Source organism: Crassostrea angulata, chromosome 10, assembly GCF_025612915.1.
Source record: "Crassostrea angulata isolate pt1a10 chromosome 10, ASM2561291v2, whole genome shotgun sequence".
In the NCBI taxonomy this organism is placed as follows: Eukaryota; Metazoa; Mollusca; class Bivalvia; order Ostreida; family Ostreidae; genus Magallana; species Magallana angulata.
The window spans coordinates 38,122,008-38,145,569 of record NC_069120.1 but is presented as its reverse complement, the minus strand read 5'-3'; the positions used below and the strand labels follow the sequence as shown (position 1 = coordinate 38,145,569).

The following is a 23,562-nucleotide window of genomic DNA, read 5'->3' as shown; positions in this document are numbered from 1 at the left end:
ATATGTTCTCTCATATCCATTAGCCAATCGTCCACATCCGGATCACTGTCATTTTCAGGTCTTCCTGCAAACTTACTCAGTTTTCGTTCAGATTTGATGTATACGGTAGGCTGTTTCTGCTTCAGTTGACTTTGGGCAAGCTCCATAAGTGTAAATTCTCTTTCATTTTCTTAAACTCGGCCTCAATTGCAGGATCCATCGCTGATTTCACAAACACTATAAACTATAGTAACGAAATGTTCCTCGACGTCACCAAATCTCTATCCTGATTCGATGTCCCAGCTCTTCATAAAATGTTGTAAGTTCCTCTCCTCAACATCAGTGAAGAAGTCTGGTGAGTCATCATCGAAATCCCACTTCTGACACCATTGTAACAAACGAGTATGGTATATATGTACTTCGTTTATTGTTGATATTATTATTATTATGGTGACGCTCCTACAAAACATAATACACATATAAACTTCACAATCATAAAGCATCACAATTGATTCAATTACTATAATGACACATATGTTCAATTACGAAATATTGTTTTTCTAATTATCTTATATTTAATAAATGATGGTCATAAAAAGAAATAACCCTATTACAATATTGAATATGCAATGTTGCAGATTAAAAATATACTCTGACAATATGTAAATGCCATAGTCAATAATTTCTCAAGTACACATGTACCTACCCTAAATAAGGGTGAAAGGAACTGTATTACATGTACTGGTAGATAATATCTGAAACAAACCATTTAGACATGTAACTATGCAAAATATGCATGTCTATAATTGTATAAAAATATATGTAAAATCAATATCACTGTACCCTTTTCAAACATTAGTCTGTATTCAAATCATGAGTACAATTCACTGTGAAACCTTTAAACTTTGTAAACTTTCTTGATAATTTCAACATATACTCTCATCTGTGATACAATGATTACTTTGATATAATTACTGATAAAAAAACTAACTTTACTTCAATACAATATAGTAGCAGTACAATTATTTTACTTACAAAAGTTTTCTCAACTCACAACTGGCCTCAGCAATGGTCACAAACAAAATGGCTATTGTCCGAAATTTATAATCTCTATGATAATTGAAAATCTAACAAAATCAATATCTTTATAAAATTGCTTTCAAGAAAAACTATTAATATCCATACACTATATGAAAAGTACCTTACATTATCATTATCAAAATAATACTAATTCACATATGTGTTCAAAATGTTCAAACCATTTTTCTATAGATTAACTAACAATAGTATGATGTAATAAAATAAAACACATCTTGTTACATAAGCATCCGTAGCCTACTGGATAAGACAGTGGTCATCACTTCCAGCGGCCAGGGTTCAATCCCCAGTGGAACCTCTATTTTTTTTATTTGAATTTTTAAACTTATATATAAAATATGTATTAAAAAAATATAAGATATACAATTCTTCATCTCACAGAAAGGCAAATATAAATTGCAAAAATGAAGGACAGATCTTCATTCAAAGTGGAGAAAACATCGAAACTGTAGAAAAAGGGGGTGGGGTGCATTTTTAAAAATCTTCTTGTCAAGACCTACTGAGTCAAATTCAATGAAATTTAGCATAAGTAATCCTTATGGAAAGGAAAATATAAATTGCAAAAATTATAGGCTAATTCTGTTTCAAATCTGAGTTTTTACGAAAATAATAAGAAAGAAAAGGCGTGTTTCAAGCAATTTATAGCATCCATGCGTCTTGGTAAAACGGGTAGGCATGACCGGGCCAGGGCAAAACAAAAGACTGACAGCTATTAATCTGCCAATCTCATTAAAATTTCAAGATATTTACTGACCAGTATATTTGTATTCGCTGTAAATATTGCTGCAAAATAATGCGTAATTGGAATTGACGATTGCCGATCTGCCCCGGCTTTTATTTTGCCCCGGCTTGGGTTTGCTTACCCATTTTACCAAGACTCGTATTCCATAATTCTAAAACGGGGTTCTTTGTTTAAAGCAGCCATGACACTATATGATAAACGGGTCGATCTGACAATGATGAATTTGTTTGTTGTGCAACAGTTCGTGTACAAAGGGAATCTTTGAAACATGCAAAATACATTGGTGCCGATTTTGTGAAGTAAATTGAGGCTAAATATTTCAATGCGTTGACAGTTTTCACATATGATGTTAGCTTGTTGTGATTTTCGTTTCGTTTTCATTTATGCTTTGCGTTAACCTGGGAACTGTATTTCCTGATTTTTACGTATCAAATCAAACAGAGACTTCGGTAAATCAAACAGTTTACTGTTTACCTGCGCAAATTAAGCAACATCTGATGTATTAAGAAAGAACTAAAATGCAATTCATTCAGGCTATCGGTAATTCGGTATCATCTTTTGCGTAATGGTAGAATAATGCAATATGTTTTGTTGAGATGCTCGGCATTTTCTCGAGTTTATTCAGTTTAAATAGAGCTTAATATCGCTGGTGGAAATAGGTTTATACATGTATATGATTCATTTTGAAAAAGAAATTGTTTTCTTTATTTGTTATAGTGCATGTTTCTTTGCATGTTTAATTGTTTACAATTTCTATTTACTTACCATATTTGAGTGTTAAGCTTCGAATTATAAGCGAGATACAGAGATTTGCTCACAATTCTATGTTTGTACACAAATCTGAGGCCATTCATTTTTTTTCCATTTTAAATGCCGAATAGGAAATACCAAGTTAAAAATCTTAAGCTGAATGTTATAAACTCATGTGAACAAAATATGACTCAAACCTAGCAAAATTTTGAGCTCTGTATCTTGCTTATAATTCTACGATTGACGCTGAAAGTTTGGTTGATCATTAGAATCTATATGAATTAGAGTATGTTAAAAAAAAATTAAAGAATGATATGCTGTATATAACTACTCTCTGGGGCCCCCTCTTTATACAATGAATAATGTAAAATGTGAGTAAATAAAAACGACATCGTTAAAACAGTTTCCATAGTTCTGACACATTTCTGTTGCGGGAATAAAAGAATTATCGCTATTCCTAAGAAAATATTACAGCGGAAAATTATCCTGGTTTGTAGCCATTTGTTATTTTTGAATAAAAATGAAAATAATAGGTGGGCCATAGTAAATTAGAGTGATGTGCCTGTCAATACGGTAACATTGATTTTTATAGCTCTTTAACATGTCACGTAACAACATTTTTCATTCCAGTGTATTCATCAATCAAGTGTGAGTAAAGTTATAAAAGTCACGAGTTTACGCGGGGTAAACAACAGTCATTTAAAGTAGATCCAGTGTTCTGTGATTTCACACTTTTTTGTAAAACTTTAAATTCTTTAAAAATTGTGCAAGGTAAATTTATTTATTTTTTGTGAATATAATCACATGGATGTAATTAGAATCATTCGTAGGTTCAAGATATTTTTGCTCTTAATTTTATCCTAAATTTCCAAATTTTTATACATCTTATCTATGCAAAGGGAAAATGACTCTTTTTCTGACTTTTCTCTCAGTTGTATGTCTAAATGCTATAGTTTTTCTTATTCCAACGAATAATTTTAAAATATTTTTGTAATTTTAGTTTTCTGATCAAGTTGGCATAAAAATTAAACAAGAAAAACAAATTTCTGCCTACAAGATTTTACTTTTAACAAAAACAATACAGTTTTCTGATGCTAAAATATGCTTTAGTTTATGTTTATCTGGCATCTCAAAAAGTGTGATGACATGTATATTTTTTCTAACAATTGATGACATTTAAGTCTATTAAGTTGAAATCTGTTCGGTTTTTCAACTTTCCTTAGAGAATTTTACGAGTATGGAGATCTTAATTATAATGGAGAAGACAAATTAAATTGTTGAATATTTTTAATTTGAGAAATTGAGCGCATTGAGGTGCAATTTTCTTCTTCACATATATACATCTAGGATTTTTTTGATAAAATACAATAACTATTATATTAAAAAAAATATACAATTACTAGTAAGTAGTTGAGGAAGAAAATGTACCTATATGCATTCGTATATTTTGATCGCTTTATTAAGTGGGGGAGGGGGGCAGAACGAAAATACAGGGAATTAGAAGTTATAGAACAGTGTACCCCTACCAAATATTTAGTTTTATATCTTGCGTAGGATTTTCTTATTCTGTGTAAAAACAGTATTTTATGAAGGTACAATGTCAAAGATTACGTGTATGCCAAAATAAGTGTAAAATTTGAATACTATACAATATTTATTTTTTGTTATTCTACCGAGGGCCAAATGGCACACTATATTTTGAACGCCCATTGTTGCTCATGTGAGCGATGTGGCCCCATGGGCCTCTTGTTTAAAATAGTAGAGTTTAATTCTCTTGTTCATTGTTTTTTTTTCACTCTTACAATCACCTGTCCAAAGCAGCAGATGAGTTCTCACTTCAGACGACAGAGCATTTTTGGCTAATGAGAGGGGTTATGGTTGAGGTTGAACTTATTAATTTAAATTTCACATTAACCATGTGCTACTTGTATATCAATTCATTAATGAATAATTTATCTCTGTGTTTACAACATTCAACAATATATAGTGGTTTATAAACTGAAATATTTTAAAATCAACCAAATATCTAAAGCTGATAGTCTCGCCTAAATTAAAGCTATAGTGTATTGGATTGAAGTACAATAATTGTTGGTACTTGCCCATGCAACAATGGTACAGTATGACAATACTATACATGTATGTGTGATGCAAAAGCGTATCAAATTTATGTAGATTGTCAATTTTCGCCACTTTCTTAACTTCTCAATTACCACAGTTGGGATGGGGTAAATGTTATAAGCGATAATCGAATACCAATTTTCTGACCACAAGTAAGCGTTATTAAAACGATTACTCTAAAAAAATCCTTCAACTTTATAGTGGCAGGTTTTTGACATAATTTTGATTTTGAAATGTACAGTTTTTTAGGCTTAGTGAACATGCATATAGACTTAATAAAGGTTTAAATTTTAAAACGCCAAGACTTAAAAATTCTCTCTCTCTCTCTCTCTCTCTCTCTCTCTCTCTCTCTCTCTCTCTCTCTCTCTCTGATATCAAATATTCAATCAAGATTTATGAAGACCTAAATAAGAAGTACATCTTGCTAAATTTTTATAATCACTTATTATGTCCTTATTTTTCAATATTATATGAAGCATTCTACACAATTATCTAAGAGAGAGAGAGAGAGAGAGAGAGAGAGAGAGAGAGAGAGAGAGAGAGAGAGAGAGTTATAAAAATAAAAAATTGAAAATGCTCAAAGAATTTCTTTTTCCTTATATAAAGACAAAATATCAATATGTATTGTAATAAAAAAAAAGTATTAGCATATACAATGCAATGTACATGTAATGTTAAAATATCAAAAAATATCTCAGTATTATGATTAAGTGTCATATTAGCATGTTAAGGAAGGAATTCTTCTCTTCATCAAACATACATCTTATAATTAGAAACTTATCAAATTTTGACACAGTGAAACAGATCATGTAACCAAATGATTCTATCAGTTTAATCAAATTTGAACTCCTTGTTTTTGCACAAAGGTCAGGTCAAGGTCACTACCTTTTTCCTCAAACTTAAAGGATGGTAAAATTAAATATAGTTCTTCGCAGTTATGTAGACATCTGTTTAAGAAATGAAGATTCTATTCTCCAATGAAATGATAGAATATCAGAATGTCTATCAGCATATACTACTTGAGTGGAATAAATATTCAAACTAAAAATGATATTGCTAAGCCCGCATTTTTATTTAATTTTCCTAAAATTTGAAGAAATTTAGATATTTTTTAATGCTTCCAATATTAAAATATTTCTGATTTTTTATGTATATTGAAGACATTATATCAAGATATAATTGACAGAAAAGCTCTTATATTGACAATTAAGGAGGCCTACTTTAGTTTGCATTGCGCATGTTTTTGCACATTCTAATATAATACAGTTGTTTTATACTGCTTATGAATTTTTTTCCGATATCATTTATAAAATCGAACACAATAAACAAAATACAGATAAAAATATTTAGATTTTTAAAGGAAATTTTTATTTTAACACGATTTTTACGTTGTGCGGTAGGGGAGCATTGCCATTGCGCTTTTATGACGTTATGATAAAATGGAGCTTTGTAGGAGTACGTTATAAGAAATAACATAAAAGAAAAAGTAAAAATTGTACGCTGTTGAAATTTTATATACAGAATAATGCTATCCTCGAGGATATTTTCCTCATTTTTTGGAATGAATCCATTATACCAATCATCATTCGTGATGATCCAAATATATAGCAAAATTTGGTGCATTTTAATATTTTGAGATGGCCCCCACTAAAAACCAGACGGTAGAATTTTGTGTTTTTTTACATATAAGGTAGAAAATGATATTACTTGTCATATATAACAATTTGAGAAAAAAAAGCTATTGTAGTATTTTTTACAACTGCTTTGATGTGCGGAAAATGACAGTTTCCTATACATTCCTATAGTAAATGTATCTCTATTTTGAGATGGTCCCTTAAAAGAACCAGACGTTCGATTTTCATGAACCTTCGCATATAAACTAGAGTTGGTTTAAATCACATTTGGTTAAAAAATAAAGAGTTTTGCTATTGTAGTTTTTCCGCAAAAAACCCAAAATCGGCCTCCTTAAATAAGAGAAAAACTCAATTCAATGATTTTTTCACATAAATCAATGTATGGAATGGGCATTTTAAAAGCTTATAAAATGTAATTTGATAAGCAAATCATGTTTTAAAAACATATTCTAAAGCCCAAGTATCCTATCATTAGTTCACATTAGTTAAAAAAGAATCCAACATTAATGTTATTGTTTTAAAAATTCTAAAACAAACTCAGTAATCTACAGCAATTATGAATTGCAAAACATGTGATATTTTCCTACGCCAAAATTCCGCAAAAAATATAGTCCTTGTTAGATTCCTAACATTGAATATTATTTCTATGCCAAGTTGTATGATAGTAAAATCGAAGAAGAAATCTACTATTTTAATTTACTATCATCTTGATTTAATGAATAATTAATCAAATTTACGTTTGACAAGTCGAAAACCAACTAAAGATACAGTTACCATTACGTCATTGAATTGATTAAAGGAAGAAGGTCCTGTGTCTCTCATTTTTCGTTGTAAATTAAGTTAAGCGATATTTAAAAAATGAGCTGGCAAGCAATAACTTCTCTAATGGTATATTAAAGAATCTATATCTGTTCCAACATAAACCCTCTTCTCAAATTCTTACCAAAAAAGTTATTTCATTAAAAAAGAGTGCCTGTCTGTCTGTCCGTAACAAGAATTTCTGTCGCATTTTTCTCAGCAACTATTGATTGCAGATGCTTGAAATTTTTACACAGTATTTGTGTAGGTATGCAATATCGTGGGATGTATTTTTGTACCAATCGGTAGTCAATATCCTGTTAAATAACGACTTTGTTTATTTTTAGCCAAAATGTTCAAAACAATTTTGGTCAAAGATATCTCAGTAACTATTTATCGCAAATGCTTGAAATTTTAGCACTCTATTTGTTTAGGCATGCTATATTGTGGGATATATTTTTGTACCAATCGGATGCCAACTATCTGTTAAATGTTGACTTTGCTTATTTTGCATATTCACATTAGAGCGGGGGTATCACTATTAAGCAGTGGCTAACAGATATCTTTGTTTTTATTGTTTTTGAAAATTCAGTAGATTACACTCTTAAATCTTTTAATCAGTATAAAAAGAATGAAAGTAAAGAATTGAATATCGGATGCACTTACAATAGCATTTTATTCAAATTGCAAAGAAAGAGACGAGTTAATAAAACACATTTTTATTTTCTTTTTATAGATATAAGTGTAGCATTCAACAATGAGAATAAGAAAATACATCCGAATTAGTAAGTTTTAAAAAGTATTTTTTAGCTCACCTCAGCTGAAAGCTCAAGTGAGCTATGCTGATCACATTTTGTCTGTCGTCCGTCTGTCTGTCTGTCTGTCCGTCTGTCTGTAAACTTTTCACATTTTCAACATCTTCTCAAGAACCACTGGGCCAATTTCAACCAAACTTGGCACAAAGCATCCTTATCCTAAGGGGATTCAAAGTTGTGAAAATTAAGGACCACACCCGTTTACAAAGGGAGATAATTAGGAATTTATGAAAATTTTCGTGAAATTTTCAAAAATCTTTTTCTCATGAACAAGACCAGGAAAGCTGACACTTGTGGGAAAGCATCCTCAGGTAGCGTAGATGCAAAATTGTGAAAATTATGACCCCAGGTGTAGGGTGGGGCCACAATGGGGGGTCGAAGTTTTACATAGGAATTTATAGAGTTAATCTTTAAGAATCTTCTTCCCGGAAACTAATCAGCCAGGAAAACTGAAACTTGTGTGGAAGCATCCTCAGGTAGTGTAGATTCAAAGTTGTGAAAATCATGACCCCCGGAGGTAGGGTGGGGCCACAATGGGGGATTGAAGTTTAACATAGGAATATATAGAGTAAATCTTTAAAAATCTTCTTCTCAGAAACTAATCAGCCAGGAAAGCTGAAACTTGTGTGGAAGCATCCTCAGGTAGTGTAGATTCAAAGTTGTGAAAATCATGACCCCCGCGGGTAGGGTGGGGCCACAATGGGGGGTCGAAGTTTTACATAGGAATATATAGAGTAAATCTTTAAAGATCTTCTTCTCAGAAACCAATCATCCAGGAAAGCTGAAACGTGTGTGAAAGCATCCTCAGGTAGTGTAGATACAAAGTTGTGAAAATCATGACCCCCGCGGATAGGGTGGGGCCACAGTGAGGGATCGAAGTTTAACATAGGATTATATAGAGTAAATCTTTAAAAATCTTCTTCTCAGAAACTAATCAGCCAGCAAAGCTGAAACTTGTGTGAAAGCATCCTCAGGTAGTGTAGATACAAAGTTGTGAAAATCATGACCACCGCAGGTAGGGTGGGGCCACAATGGGGGGGTCAAAGTTTAACAAATGAATATATAGGGTAAATCTTTAAAAATCTTCTTCTCAGAAACTAATCAGCCAGAGGATTCTTTATAATTGTTAAGACTTAGGCCCCAGGACAGTTCTTTGGCCTCACAAGAAGGTTCAGAGTTTGATGTAGGTTTATATCCCATATATAAACTATTGTTAAGGATCTTTTTGAGAACTGCAATACTCAACATATGATATGACTATAAAATCATCCTGTTAGAAAAGGGACTAATGATTATAAAAATAAGAATATCCAGGGGAAAAATGGATTTTATTTATACAGAATCTACATGTATTACATTGTCCAGATAGTTTGTATTATGACTCCATTGAGCTGATTTTATCATATCTATTGTTCATCAGGTGAGCGATGTGGCCCATGGGCCTCTTGTTTTAATTCATTTCCTTTTGTTATTTACGTTTTATAATTTATTCTTTTATATTTCATAATACATCCAAATAAAACACATTGGTAATATGTTTTAGAAGACAAGATTCCATTCCATACATTATTCTGTTGAATATCAATACATTTAGTCTTTGGATTTATGATTTTCAGAGAACGTCCCACTTCTTGCAGTAGGACTGTTTGTTATTTTGACAATCTGGGAGACATTTCAACATATGAGAAATAAACCTGGAATATATGAAAGAGAACCAAATCTAACCTATATGTATGAAAGCAAGAAGTTGGATGGTATAGCGTGTGTGAAATTCCAAGGACGCCTGGGGAACTTAATGATGGGGTACGTGTTCCTCTATGTCATAGCAAAAATGAAACATTTGTATCCCATTGTTCCGGAAAATTCAGAATTGTTCCAAATATTTGATATAGAAAAAACAACACTATCTGCTATCAACAAATCAACGGATTCGTGCTCAAAATTACCAGAATACAAAGAAAGCTGGGGACTTTCTTACGATGAAAAGTTACTTGCAGTCCCACCAAACAAAAGCGTGAGATTTAATGGGTACTTTCAATCATGGAAGTATTGGATTAAGTACGAAGATAGAATTAGAAAACTTTTACGGTTTAAAAATCCGATTCAACAAAAGGCCCATGATCAGATGAGAACAATTATGAATAAAATGAAGTTTGAAGTCAACAAGGACAGTGTTATTGTCAGCATACACATCAGACGGGGAGATTACGCAACCGATGGGCATTATAAGTACGGAAAGCTGACACCCAATGAAACTTATTACGCAAACGCCATGCAATATTTCAAAACAAGGCACAAAAACATATTATTTGTGGTGGGATCTAACGATATAGACTGGTCCAAAAAAGCCTTGGCCAAAGAGAAAAATGTATATTACTCGACAGGAAATTCACCGGCGGAGGACATAGCTTTGCTTTCTCTAGCTAATCATACAATAATGTCAGTCGGTACGTTTGGTTGGTGGATCGGATGGATGGCGCAGGGAACTAGTTTATTCTATAAGAACATTTTCAGACCTCAATCCGATTTTGCAAAAGAATTCCGGAATAATTCTATTGATGATTTTATCTATCCCGGATGGATTCCAATGGAATAAAAGTTTGACTTGCTTTACGAATATTGCGTTAATTATCAAAGCATTTTAGCGGGTTCTGTCGGAGACTTGATTCCAGTTGTTGTTCTTATCCAAGTGAAGTTAAATACAAAGTAGACATCTGGACTTTGTAGCAAATAAAATTATTTTCAAATTTTTCACCAGATTCTCTTAATTTACCGGTAAACGTTGAGCCCTTTTGTACCAGGTTTATTTCATAGACTTACTACTTGTGGAGCATTGCAGTTCTCAAGAAGATTGTTTATATTTATAAACCAACATCAAACTTTGAATCCCTTGTGGTCACTTTTTGTCCAGCGCCCGTCCGTCTACCTGTCTGTCCGTCTGTAAATTTTCTACAATTTTTACTTAGAAAGTGTAGATTTAAGTTTGTTCAAATCTTGATCCCAGAGTGACCTATTTTTTGATTCTCAGTTGATTCACTGCGGGCTTTGAACGATATTTGGAATACACAAGGTACTCTATGTTTTATGTAGGCTTACATGTATATAAACAAGTGTTTAAGGTTTTCCGATCCTAAACCTCAAAGTATTTTTTTTTCATCCAAAAATGTTATTTTGTCCTTCAAACTTTATAAATGAAATGAAACTAGATGAAATTGTTACTTGCATTCTACAAATCTATTGCAATTGTGCCCACGATGAATAAAAAGAAGTAAATATACAAGTTGAGAAAAAAAGGCTGTGCTGGTACACCGGGTGCTTGAACCCCTTTACCAAAATAGATATGTAACAGATCTTTGTGGAACCACTAGGTCAAGCATTTCGTTGAATTGACAGATTGTAAAACCATCACTATAAGACTGATTATATTCTATTAAAAAACAGGTTTATTGTACGAATAAAATAAAATCAGGATAACTTAGAGTTATCGAACATGCTGAGGTTAAGGATCGTTAAGATTTTTCTCAAGAACTGAAACTTATTACGCAAACGCCATGCAATATTTAAAAACAAGGCACAAAGACATATTATTTGTGGTGGAATCTAACGATATAGACTGGTCCAAAAAAGCCTTGACCAAAGAGAAAAATGTGTATTTCTCGACAGGAAATTCACCAGCGGAGGACATGGCTTTGCTTTCTCTAGCTAATCATACAATAATGTCCGTCGGTACATTTGGTTGGTGGATCGGATGGATGGCGCAGGGAACTAGTATATTCTATAAGAACATTTTCAGACCTCAATCCGAATTTGCTATTCAATTCCAAAATAATTCTATCGATGATTTTATCTATTTCGGGTGGATTCCAATGGAATAAAATGGGGCTTGTTTTGAATGATCTGTTAACCCGATCGTGACCTGCTGCGGTTACAATGGATATTTTTTTTTTACCTGAGGTGGTTGTTGGAGGATATAACAATTTTTCATACCAATTTAACTTAAACAGAAATAAATAATTTGCTCAAACCATTTTAATTTCACGTTAAAACAGCTATATTTCACTTACACTTTGGCATATTATAAAAAATACTATTTTTTTTTAATAAATTGTGGACTTTTTGTGAATTTTTTTTTTATTAATGAAAGCAAAATTTGATATACTAGTATAAATATTTCTAGATCCGAGGATTATTAAAAATGTTCATATGTTTTAAGCTTAAATCGTAATCATATTTTTTTACTTTTATTGTATCAAGAAAAATTGATATAGGTTAGTGAACTGATCCGACCATCCAGTCCTTTTAAACGCAATTGACATATTCGCATGGTAAAAATATTTTTTAGTTTATATTTCATTAAGCATAATATTAAGATAAGATTCGTTAAACGTTTTTGTGTTGGAGAGGGGGTAGATGTGGTGACATTAACAGGAATATATAACAGTACTGAAGATGGCTGATGTTGAAATGGTTTTAAATGGACTATACTGTACCACTGAATATATTGGCATATATTTTACCCACCACCCCTTAGCATACATATACAACTATACAACTTTCAGGGAATTACGTGCATTGCAGATGAAATAGAAATGAATAAAAAACTGTTCCATTTTGTTTATTTTGTACTAAAATCTTATCTCAATCAATCTTTATTCAGAATTATATGCTGTAAACATTTAACACTATGCAATGGTATTTCAATTGTGTGATTTGAGATTCTTATATACAAAAGATACACATGATGTGACTTGCAAGGTATATTATAGACATATTGACTTTAGTAATTTTTATGAAATCAAAATGTAATCAACTGCTAGTATTAATTGTAATATGATTGCAAACCGCTTAATGTACCCTCCTTTTATTTAAAAAAAATTACATTCGAGACGGAACGGCAAGCTTTTGTAATATTAATAATTTACTTATTAACAGTAGATCAAGATTTTTCTTGGACAATCAGCTCAATTTGCATTTCATTCCATGAAGTGAATAGGCATAACAAGGTGGTCAAATAATCACATTCTATAGTCGCCATCTTTTTTCCCTTCATATCCTTGACAACTTCACTGTGTTAAAAGAAGGGAAATCATAGCTTCAGCATTGTTACATGTACCTGCTCTACGTTATGGTTGATTATAATGAAACGGGTTTTGTTAAGATAATCTGCATTTTTAGTCTTGACGGAGATTGTTTTTGCTGCTAGAAATATATAAGTATAAATATATTATGAAAAATAAATTGTGCTCTTTCTTTGTTTTTAATTTAGTGCATGTTTCTTTTGTTTTAATTGTTTACAATTTTCTCAATACTAACCATATTCAGCTGTGTCAAGTTTCGAATTATTAGCAAGATACAGAGCTTTGCTCACAGAACTGAGGCCATGCTTTTGTTCATTCTGAATAGGAAATACAAAGTTATGTATCTTGCTTATCATTCTACGATTGATGCTGAAATTTTGATTGATCAATAGAAATGTCTTGCCAAAAGGATGATACGCTGTAACTACTTTCTGGTGCACCTTCTTGAACGATGAATTGCATAAAATCTACACAAAAAAGATGGGTAAATAAGGCGTGCAAAATGCCCATGTGAGGAATGATTAGATACTGCAAAATTAAAATATCATTAAAATCTAATAATTGTTTTCAAAATAATTAAAAACAATGTATATTAACATCGGATTGTAACCCTTAATTATTTTAAATACTTGTGATAGGTTGATTCAAATTGGCTTATGTGTCTCAAAACCTCCAAATAATGTCATTTAAAACTTCAATGCCTTTTCTTTTATAGAGTGGGTCTGAGCTCCATATTTTTGGTATAGTCTAAATGCGGTTTAATGGAATTTAAACCGATTTAATCAACAAAAATGTAGAGAGATGACCCACTATACTTTAAAAATGTCATTTTGTAGCCCAACAATTGAAAGTTTTAGAAAAAATAATACATGTCCGTAAAATTGTGGCCAACGTCTCATAAAGCATTTAAGCAACACACTTTGTTGTGAATAAAATGGCTCAGAGGTTAGAACACCAGACATTAGGTAACTTTATAGACTAGGTTTTTAGGTAGGTTCGATACCACCAATACTTTAGGATTTATAATTTTTTTCTTATCATTTTATGAAAAATTTCAAACTGAATATAGTTTAAAATTACCCTTTTGTAAACTTGTATTATAACATATCAAATATATTTAATTGAAAAAAGTGTTAAATTTGAAGTTGTATTTTACGACTAAACCAAATGGGCAGTTGTACCATCTTATTCCCCCATCTTCTTTTTGATAGTTTTTCGAACACAAGTACATGAAAACGACGCTTTTTAAACAGCTTCCATAGTCCTGACACATTATTATTATGAGAATAAAAGCATTATCGCTGTTCTTAAAAAAAACTATTGCAACGGAAAATCATCTTTGTTTGTAGACATTTGTTGTTTTTAATAAAGATAAAAATAATGGGTGGGCCTTGGTACAATAGAGCGACATGCTTGCCAATACATTGATTTGAATTATAGCTCTTTAACATATATGACAACATTTTTCAGTTAAGTTTATTCTTCAATCAAGTGAGCAAGGATATGAAACGTCATACGAAATAAATTCATGCCTGGTAAATGATAATTGTTTATAATGGAGAAGGCCAATTATTTAATTTGAGGAATTAAAGCGCATTTATTCTGGTGCATTGAGGTACACTTTTCTTCTTTCACATAGGATTTTTAAAAATAAAATACAATAACTAGTAAATAGAGGAGGGAGAAAATGTATCTTTATGCTCTCATGTATTTAAATCTTTTTATAAAGTGATGGGGGGGGGGGGGGGCTAAAATAAAGGGAACTGGAAGTTAACCGAACACCAACTGAAAATTTAGTTATTTATATTGCATATAATCTTATTTTCGGTAAAAATGGTTTTCCATAAAGGTAAATATGTCAAAGATTAAGTATATGCTAAAATAAGTGTAAAATTCGGATATTCATTTTTGGATAATCTACCGAGGGGCCACATGGCACAATATCCTTTAAACGACCATATAAAGCCAGTGTTGCTCAGGTGAGCGATGTGGCCCATTGGGCCTCTTGTCTTGATTATAATAGTAGGTTCCGGTTCATTGTACGGCTGTTTTTTTTTTTAACATCTTTGCACGAAAACTTGGCTTTAAGTTTCAACCAAATTCCTTTTTGTAGTTTCCTTTGTTATTATCCAATGTTATACCTCGCTGTCTTCTTCTACACTACCGACGGAGCACGAGAATATTTGTTGAATTTGCCGATGCACCGTACATTGTCACAAAGGGTAACGTTTGTTCTTTTGTTATATTATTCAAATGATGAGTAAAAAAGCACAAACTAATGGATGCCTATTTTATTTAAAGCTGAAGATAATATTTCAACTTTATTGTTTTACTGTTATGCTTGTGTGGGCGCATCATCCGTCTGCTTTCCAAAGAGAAAGTGTGGTCAATACAATTGCCTTTAAGCAAATTAAATAAATAACATTTTAATAAGGTAAAAATGGTTTGCATTCATTGATTTCATTTCGTTTCAAATTCAAATAAGATTCGTAAAGTTCATTTCATTACTCGGATTATAATTTTCCATTTGCACTGAAATTATTTAAATAATGTGAATCCTACATACTACAAATGAAAAAACGACTACGGCTTTTAACTTTAATGTAATAGAAGATGGAATATAATAGTCACATTCATTAAGTTAAATTATAAATGGCTAGAGGTACTTTTCTTTGGTTTTCATTTGATATCACTTTGAAATTAAGGGCACATTTTTCAAATTAAAAAATTTGAGAAGAAATACTAGACAACATTGAAATGGTAACCATCTCAAAGAGCCCCGCCTAAATAATGGACAATAGGATGAAAAGAATTTAAGAGAATCTTGCTTTGATTTTGACCTATAACTTATTCAAGCTGGCATAGAACTTTTTCTTCAATTTCATTACACCTTACATACAGGCATTTTTGTTCAATCTGAGCAATATTAGGCTAAAGGGAAATAATCTATTGTCTTAAGGTGGATCTCTACACCAAATAAGTGTAGGAGATTTTTGTTGCATGCATTTGTTACTAATACTCTGCACAATATTCAACAATAATAGACCTCAAAATACAATACTCTATTTTCTAGAGAATTTTTAAAATATCAGTCTGATTCCAGATAACCTCTTATTTATCATATTTTTAAACATTTCTGTTTTAAAATTCTTATGAAAGTGAAATGTCATTAAGTTTAGAAATAAAAGACAAAATCATCATGAATGAAGTTTGGATGATTTTTATTGGAATCCACATAAATATGAAACTTAAATATAAAAAATTTCTTTTAAGGCAAACTTCTGGACAAAATCCCACAAAAATCTGAAAATATAAACAATATTCATTGGTTAATAGGATGAAAAAAAGAAATTGAATGAAATTGAAAAATTAAAGAAAATACTGAATTATTGCAAAAATCTTGGTATGAAAGATCCTGTTTAAGAGTTGTCTTTCTTTATTTTACATGGTCTCAAATATCTTGGGACCATTTTTTAATTAATAAAATTCACGAAGAAAAATTAAAAAAAAAAGGAACAAGTCTATGCTAAATATGTACATGTGTATATATAAGATTTGTAGTGCTTATGATAATATTTGAAGATGAAAAGTTATATTTTTGATAAACACATTATATATATTTAACTATTCAAAACAAAATATTAGTAGTGAAATTGTCTTCTTTTTTTTTATATATACAATAGCAATTATAAACAACAACCATACGCATATTTATACATACATTAGATGTCCATAGTGATACACATGTACGTGTGGAAATGAAAAACATGCTCCTTTTAAAAATTCTGTCCTTCCCTCAACTGGCTTGCAAATACGGGCTTCCACTGCTATTGCTAAATGTACCTAGCTTTATCTATTTAAATCAAAATACATTTGTTTAATGTCTAAGTTTCCATGCAAGTAGTTTACTGCAAATGTTGTACATTTGGGAAATTGGGATTAATTCAAGAGATCGTACTTCGGTACTTTCGTTTTATATTCATCGTACAAATATATAGTTTAAGTGAAAATATGATATCTGCTTACCTATATCGATAATCCGTCACAAATATATGATCGTCTGTTGCAGATAACATGACTAAAACGTATTGCCAATAGCGGTGAAACAGTGAATTATTTAAATTCCACGTTTTCCGTACAAAACATTTGTATCTGATAGATCTTTTGCAAATTACAAAAGAATTGACCTGTAGGTAAGGTGGCTTTCCCGAAAAAAAAACACTTTTGAAAAAGTTTTTTTGTTATTTTCTATCGTACATATTTCTGAATTTTTCGAATTTGCATTTTGAACCTATCATATTGCTCCTGCAATTTCATTATTAATTTTAAAGTTGGCCAACAAAGCATTTTCTCAATAAAATGGTATATTTCTACATGGTCTTTGATCTAGATATCCTTCATGACCAACTTGTCCCTAAAAAAAATAAAATATTCAAATAGGTTTAGTTCAAACGAATAAATAAGATAGAATTTATTTAGGGGCACCACGGCCCTGGAGTCGAATTTTGCAAAAAAACAACAAAAATTTCGAAAATTGATTTCTTTTTTAATGTCTATATTTACATTAGAGAGTGTATGTTCTGGATAGCTCAGTATGTTAAACCGCTAGCTATGTTACACGTGATGTTTTTATGTCCTGGTTCGATTCCATCTGTGGTAATACTTTTTCCTTTTTAAAAATTAACAACATTTATAAAGATCGTTTTATTATCCCCTCGCGCAACTTGTAGCGAAGGGGATATAGCATCGCTGCTGTGCGTGTGTGTGTATATGTATGTGTGTCCATTTCAGCCTTTTTAGCAAGATTCAAAGAAAACCCTTGCATGCATGTTTATCACACTTCGTATACTTCATAAGCATGGTTAAAGGACAAACCCTATTCATTTTCAAGGAATTTTGTTTTATATCTTTAAAAATATCGTTAAAAATTAAAACACTTAGAAGTTTCTGTACGACTTCCGGTTCGTGAAAGTAAACATTTCATATCAACAACTTTATATTTTGTTGGATGTAGACCCTGTAAATGTAAGAAGCAAACGTTTTTAAGAATGGGGAGTTGTAAGGATGTCCAAAGTGAAAAATTGAAACAAGAAGGAGATTAAGTTTACCCTAATATAATCAAAACAAGCAACCGTCTGAGCCAAATTTCGGGCTTTTTTTTTAACGAATTACTTAGAGAAGAACAGGTTTATAATTCAAAAGAGACTTTGACGAATATCGTCAACTTGATTAACCAGGAACTTATTTTATGTAAATCGCTGTAGATACGTTACTCTTTTTAAAATATTGGGGTTAAAATTACAACATGTTAACTCGAGTTTCCCCATAGAGAAGACTATAAATCGCCAGATCTTAGCTACTTTTCATTTTCAATATACAAAACTTAATTTGCCTACAATAATAGTCTAAATACGTAATGAATGTCACTGGATATAGAGAATTTATGAAATACATTACATGTAATAATTAAAGTTTAACACGTTTGTGGTGTATTTTAGCTAGTAATGGGAGGAATTGTAGAACCACGTAAATGCACCAATCCCCAATGGATACACCCTGGAGCGTGCATGGGGATAGGAATAAACGAAATATTTTAATTTAAATTGGTTTTTAAATAATTAAATATTGTCTCTTCAATTATATGTTTATTCCTAAATAATGCTTTTCCCCGCACGATATTTTCATTTCGGGAGGGGATGCTCTGCTTTGCGGTGCCCTTGTTTTTTTAAAATGCAGTACTGGGCATTCTGTATATTTAACTTCGATCTTCTTTAAGGCAAATTTTCTCTTTGAATTAAATTTGGAAAAATGCGGGAGGAAGGTTCATAGATTAAACAAAAATGGGGGGGGGCAGAAAGAGTCTTTCGCCCCCTTGCTATCCTGACATTAGGTACGCCCCCTTATACAAAGGTGCAGCTGGTAATACAGAAAAGACCTCATTTGAATGTACAGTGAATGATGATAGTGTTCGAATTCCCCTTTAAAATCCTCTACATCTACAAACATCACTCTTCATGCTTCTTTTCAATCACTATAAATTATAAGACTAGAAGAGTTTACTGTGCGTGGCCTAAACTCAAGAAGTGAACAGAAATTGATATGCTTTTTGTAAAGACAGAAACGAAATACGTTAATACGGGTCATAAGTTATGAAAATAATGTTATCCTAAGTGTAGTCTTATTGATCAAATAGAAAAAGTATATACATCGTATAAAGTGATATGCAAACGTATTATGATATAAAAAACATGATTAATTAAAATAAATCAAAATGCATAAAATGATACAAAAACAATAAAAACCCAAAGCCTACCCTGTGTGGCAAGATAATTTGTTTACATCAAAGTTGAACATGTGCTTGTTTAAAAATTTATCCTCGGGCCTTTTCACTCCCAGAAAACAACATCAATCGAAAATTAAAAGACATCGTATTATTACGAATATGAGACGAAAGAACACCCAACATTGTGATTTTATTCTCATAATTTTTTTACACATGTAGCAGTCAAAAACGGCGAAAATCGTCAGGTAAAATTGGGATTATTTTGTTTCAACCATGTTTTGACGTGAACCTTCGAAGAATACAAAAATGACAATGAAAAGGGTCGGTTTAGCTCAACCGAACTTTGTCACATTTTAGCATTTCACAATGATATAGAGGTGAAAGGCGGGCCATTATCTCCTTTATCTTTGAAGTGTGTATCAAACGGATACCAGGGCAGTGTAGGGTCCTATGGGGCTATTATTTCCCGGTCTCAATTTTGGGCTGTATGGGTACCACCAAGTGGCTCCCAGGGGTTCTGGCTCATTTCAGTGGTTTATATCTCACTTGAGATTGACCACAAGAACTTGGTAAGACTAAGATTAGGTAGAGGACCTCAAGAGGTATTCATACTAAGCGTTAGGGGGCACCTATGACCCATACAAGGGTTCAGTTTGCTCACCGAACTTTGTCATATTTAAGCATTTCACAATGATATAGGGGTGAAAGGTGGGCCATTATCTCTTTTATCTTTGAAGTGTGTATCAAACGGATACCAGGGCAGTGTAGGGGACCTATGGGGCTATTATTTCCCGGTGTCAAATTTGGGTTGTATGGGTACCACCAAGTGGCTCCCAGGGGTTCTGGCTAATTTTAGGGGTTCATATCTCACTTGAGATTGACCACAAGAACTTGAAAACATTGGGATTAGGTAGAGGACCTCAGGAGGTATTCATAATAAGCGATAGTGGGCACCTATGACCCATACAAGGGTTCAGTTAGCTCACCCGAACTTTGTCACATTTAAGCATTTCACCCCTATATCATTGTGAAATGCTAAAATATGACAAAGTTCGGGCGAGCTAACTGAACCCTTGTAGGGATCATAGGTGCCCTCTAACGCTTATTATGAATACCTCTTGAGGTCCTCTACCTAATCCTAGTGTTTCCAAGTCCATCTCAAGTGAGATATTAACCCCTGAAATGAGCCAGAACCCCTGGGAGCCACTTGGTGGTACCCCTACAGCCCAAATTTGACACCGGGAAATAATAGCCCCATAGGTCCCCTACACTGCCCTGGTATCCGTTTGATGCACACCTCAAAGATAAAAAAGATAATGGCCCGCCTTTTACCCCTATATCATTGTGAAATGCTGAAATATGACAAAGTTCAGGTGAGCTAAACCGACCCATTGTTGTATTCTTCGAAGGTTCACGTCAAAACATGGCTGAGTCAAAATAATCCTAATTTCACCCTATGATTTTCTCTGTTTTTGACTGCGACATATGATAATCTTTTTATGAGAATAAAATCACAATGCTGTGTGTTCTATTGTCTCATATTCGTAATAATACGATGTCTGTTTAATTTTCGATTGATGTTGTTTCTGGGGGAGTGAAAAACCAGAGCATAAATTTTTAAACACGCACATGTTAAGCTTTTGTAAACAAATAATCTTGCCCAACTGGATTGGCTTGGGGTTTTCATTGTATTAGTATCGTTTTATGCCTTTTAATTTACTTTAATTTATCATGTCTTTTATATCATAATACGTTTGTATATCACTTTATACGATGCATATAGTTTTTTCTATTTGTATCAATAAGACTACACTTACTAGGATAACATTATTTTCATGACTGATGTTATGACCCGTATAAACGTATTTCATTTCTATCCAACAAAGACGCATTTTTAACTCTTATCCAGGCGAGGTTTACTGCTTCGGAAGTTGTCAATGCTCATACAAATTATTGAGCATTAACCATTTTGATATTAATTAAAAAATGTCGATAATTAAGTAAAATATAATTTTCTGTTCGTGTACTCTCAGTACTTTGATGAATTTCCTTATTGGCTGCTAGCTTCTACGGGCTTAGTTGCTGCTGTTAGTGGCTGCTAGCTTCAGCCTGGTCGAAACTCCAATCTAGATAGAGAAAGGATAACTCAAGTATTTTCTCCCATCCTTCTATTTTGTTCCGCCATAATTTGTTCGTACGTTGGATAAACAAGGGGGAAATGATATATAATAAAATATTATATAATATATAATGATATATATAAATGATATATAATTTTACTTGACCAGAGATCAGGTGTTTGATAGTGTGTCTAGGATCCTTGTGGTTGATTCATGGTACAGGCATCCTGATTGTTACTCGCATCTACAACATGTACTCTAGCCATTTAGTCAATACCAATAAAATGTGCGTATATGAAGAGGTGTGTTAAAGTCGTAAGTATTTGTAATTTGTGTTAGATATGTGGATAAACCCTTAATGTATTCATATTTAAAGGTTATTTGAGAATTATTTTATTATAGCTAAGACCGTTCATCATTTTGTCAATAACTTAGTGTTGTGTGTTTGAAATGAAGAACAACCCTGTACACACATTGCGTTTATATGAAAGGAAAACCAGAACTACCAACAGTAAGGGACCTGTAGTGTTGAAAGGAAGTCGAATTATCCAAACTCTCTCTCTCTCTCTCTCTCTCTCTCTCTCTCTCTCTCTCTCTCTCTCTCTCTCTCTCAAACTGACTTGCTTTTTTTGGTAACAACGTATATATTTAGTGAAGCTATGTTACAAGTGAATTACTGTTATGATTTTCTATTGATTTTCTTTAGAATAGATACCAGATGGCATTCTGAAACACCAATTCGGGACGTTGCCTCTCGTTTCAAAATGACATCGGCTATCTTAAGCAAATGAATGGAAAAGCATTCTGTAACTATGATTATTTGGTATTTTCCCTTTGCACGAAAAGTCGGCGTTATGTTTCAATCAAAGTCCATTTTGTAGTTTCTTTTGTAAGTATTCAGTGCAATAACCTTACTGTCTTTTTCTACATAACCTGCAACGAAGGACGTGATTTTTTTCCTTATGTGTTGCTGATGCACGGTACATTGTACAAATAACAAAGTATGTTCTTTTGTTTGATGAAAAAGTACAAGCTTTGCATACTAGTATCTGATTAAACACTGAAGTTGATTTTCCAACAGTGTATTTTTTTTTTACTGTGATGCGCATTACACCATTGTTTTTCGAAGACCTTAAATTTGAATGATTATTTGACATTATAACAATCAAAAATATTGAGCACCATTGATTTTATTTCGCATCATATTCAAATAAGATTCATTTAACTCGTGTTCTACATAAATCGCGCTGGCGTCGGAAGCAAATTGAAAGTGGGGGGGGGGGGGGAGGGAGCTAGACTAATCCTCAGAAATTGTAACAAGTAAAAAAAAACCACCCTAATTCCCAAAATCATTAAAATCCAAATCCGGGGGGGAGTTACCTAGAGTTCGAAAAAATTTCTTACATATCAAAAAAAAATTTCTTTTCAAATCATGAAATTCTTAATCCGGGGGGGGGGGGGGGGGTGCGAGTATACCTTTGACTCCAACTTCTCAATTTTTCAATCTCTTTAAGGTAAACTTAGGAACAATTATGTTTGCTACGACAAAAGGTGGGAAGGGGGGGGGGGGGGCTGAACCCTCTCTGATGCTATGTGCCTAATGGTTAGGACTATTCATTTTTGTAGGTCTAACATTGCAAAAAAAGTGGGTAAGCCCCCTCCCCCCCCCGGTTCTGACGCCTATGAATCGACGATGAAATTCGAACTCTTATGCTAAAGTACAACTATTCAATATTCATGCATTTGTTTCGATCAATCCAAATTATTATGCCACAAAACAAAACGCAGAGAAATCTTGTGAACCCTTACCGCAAACGAAACAGCAACTAAGGCGCTTTTACTTTGACGTAAAAAAAGATACCGGTTTTTTAAAAATAAATTAAAGTTACCCATTATTAAGTTGATGGATACAAAGATACAAAAGGTACTAAAGCATCCTTGTTTACACATCCTTGTACAGCCGGAAATCTTAAGATACATCATGAATTTCTGGACAGTCGTTTACTTTAAATTCCTCCTTCTTTTAGTAAATGACACACAGACTGCAAGGCGCGGGGATCAAAAAGATGCGGATGAAATTAACGATCTTAAAAATTCATCATTGAAATGAAAGGAAACAAATGTTTCGTTTTGTTCAATTTTTTACC

At 32.5% G+C, this 23,562-nt stretch overlaps 1 protein-coding gene across 7 annotated transcripts in view; it reads left to right on the top strand.

The window, feature by feature from the left end:
• LOC128165618 (galactoside alpha-(1,2)-fucosyltransferase 2-like) overlaps window positions 1-23,562 on the top strand; it is a 49,672-nt gene that overhangs the window by 15,934 nt on the left and 10,176 nt on the right. The window contains exons 2-3 of one of the 7 annotated variants that reach the window (XM_052830341.1): window positions 7,856-7,904; window positions 9,551-11,878. The exons of 2 other annotated variants lie outside the window; for them this stretch is intronic. In XM_052830341.1, the coding sequence (XP_052686301.1) occupies window positions 7,877-7,904; window positions 9,551-10,530 (1,008 nt within the window). In that variant the 5' untranslated portion in view covers window positions 7,856-7,876 and the 3' untranslated portion in view covers window positions 10,531-11,878. Of the gene's footprint in view, window positions 1-7,855; window positions 7,905-9,550; window positions 11,879-15,129; window positions 15,235-21,583; window positions 21,731-23,562 lie in introns of those variants that run through there. 4 more of the 7 variants (XM_052830336.1, XM_052830335.1, XM_052830339.1 and 1 more) reach the window with 4 other exon arrangements.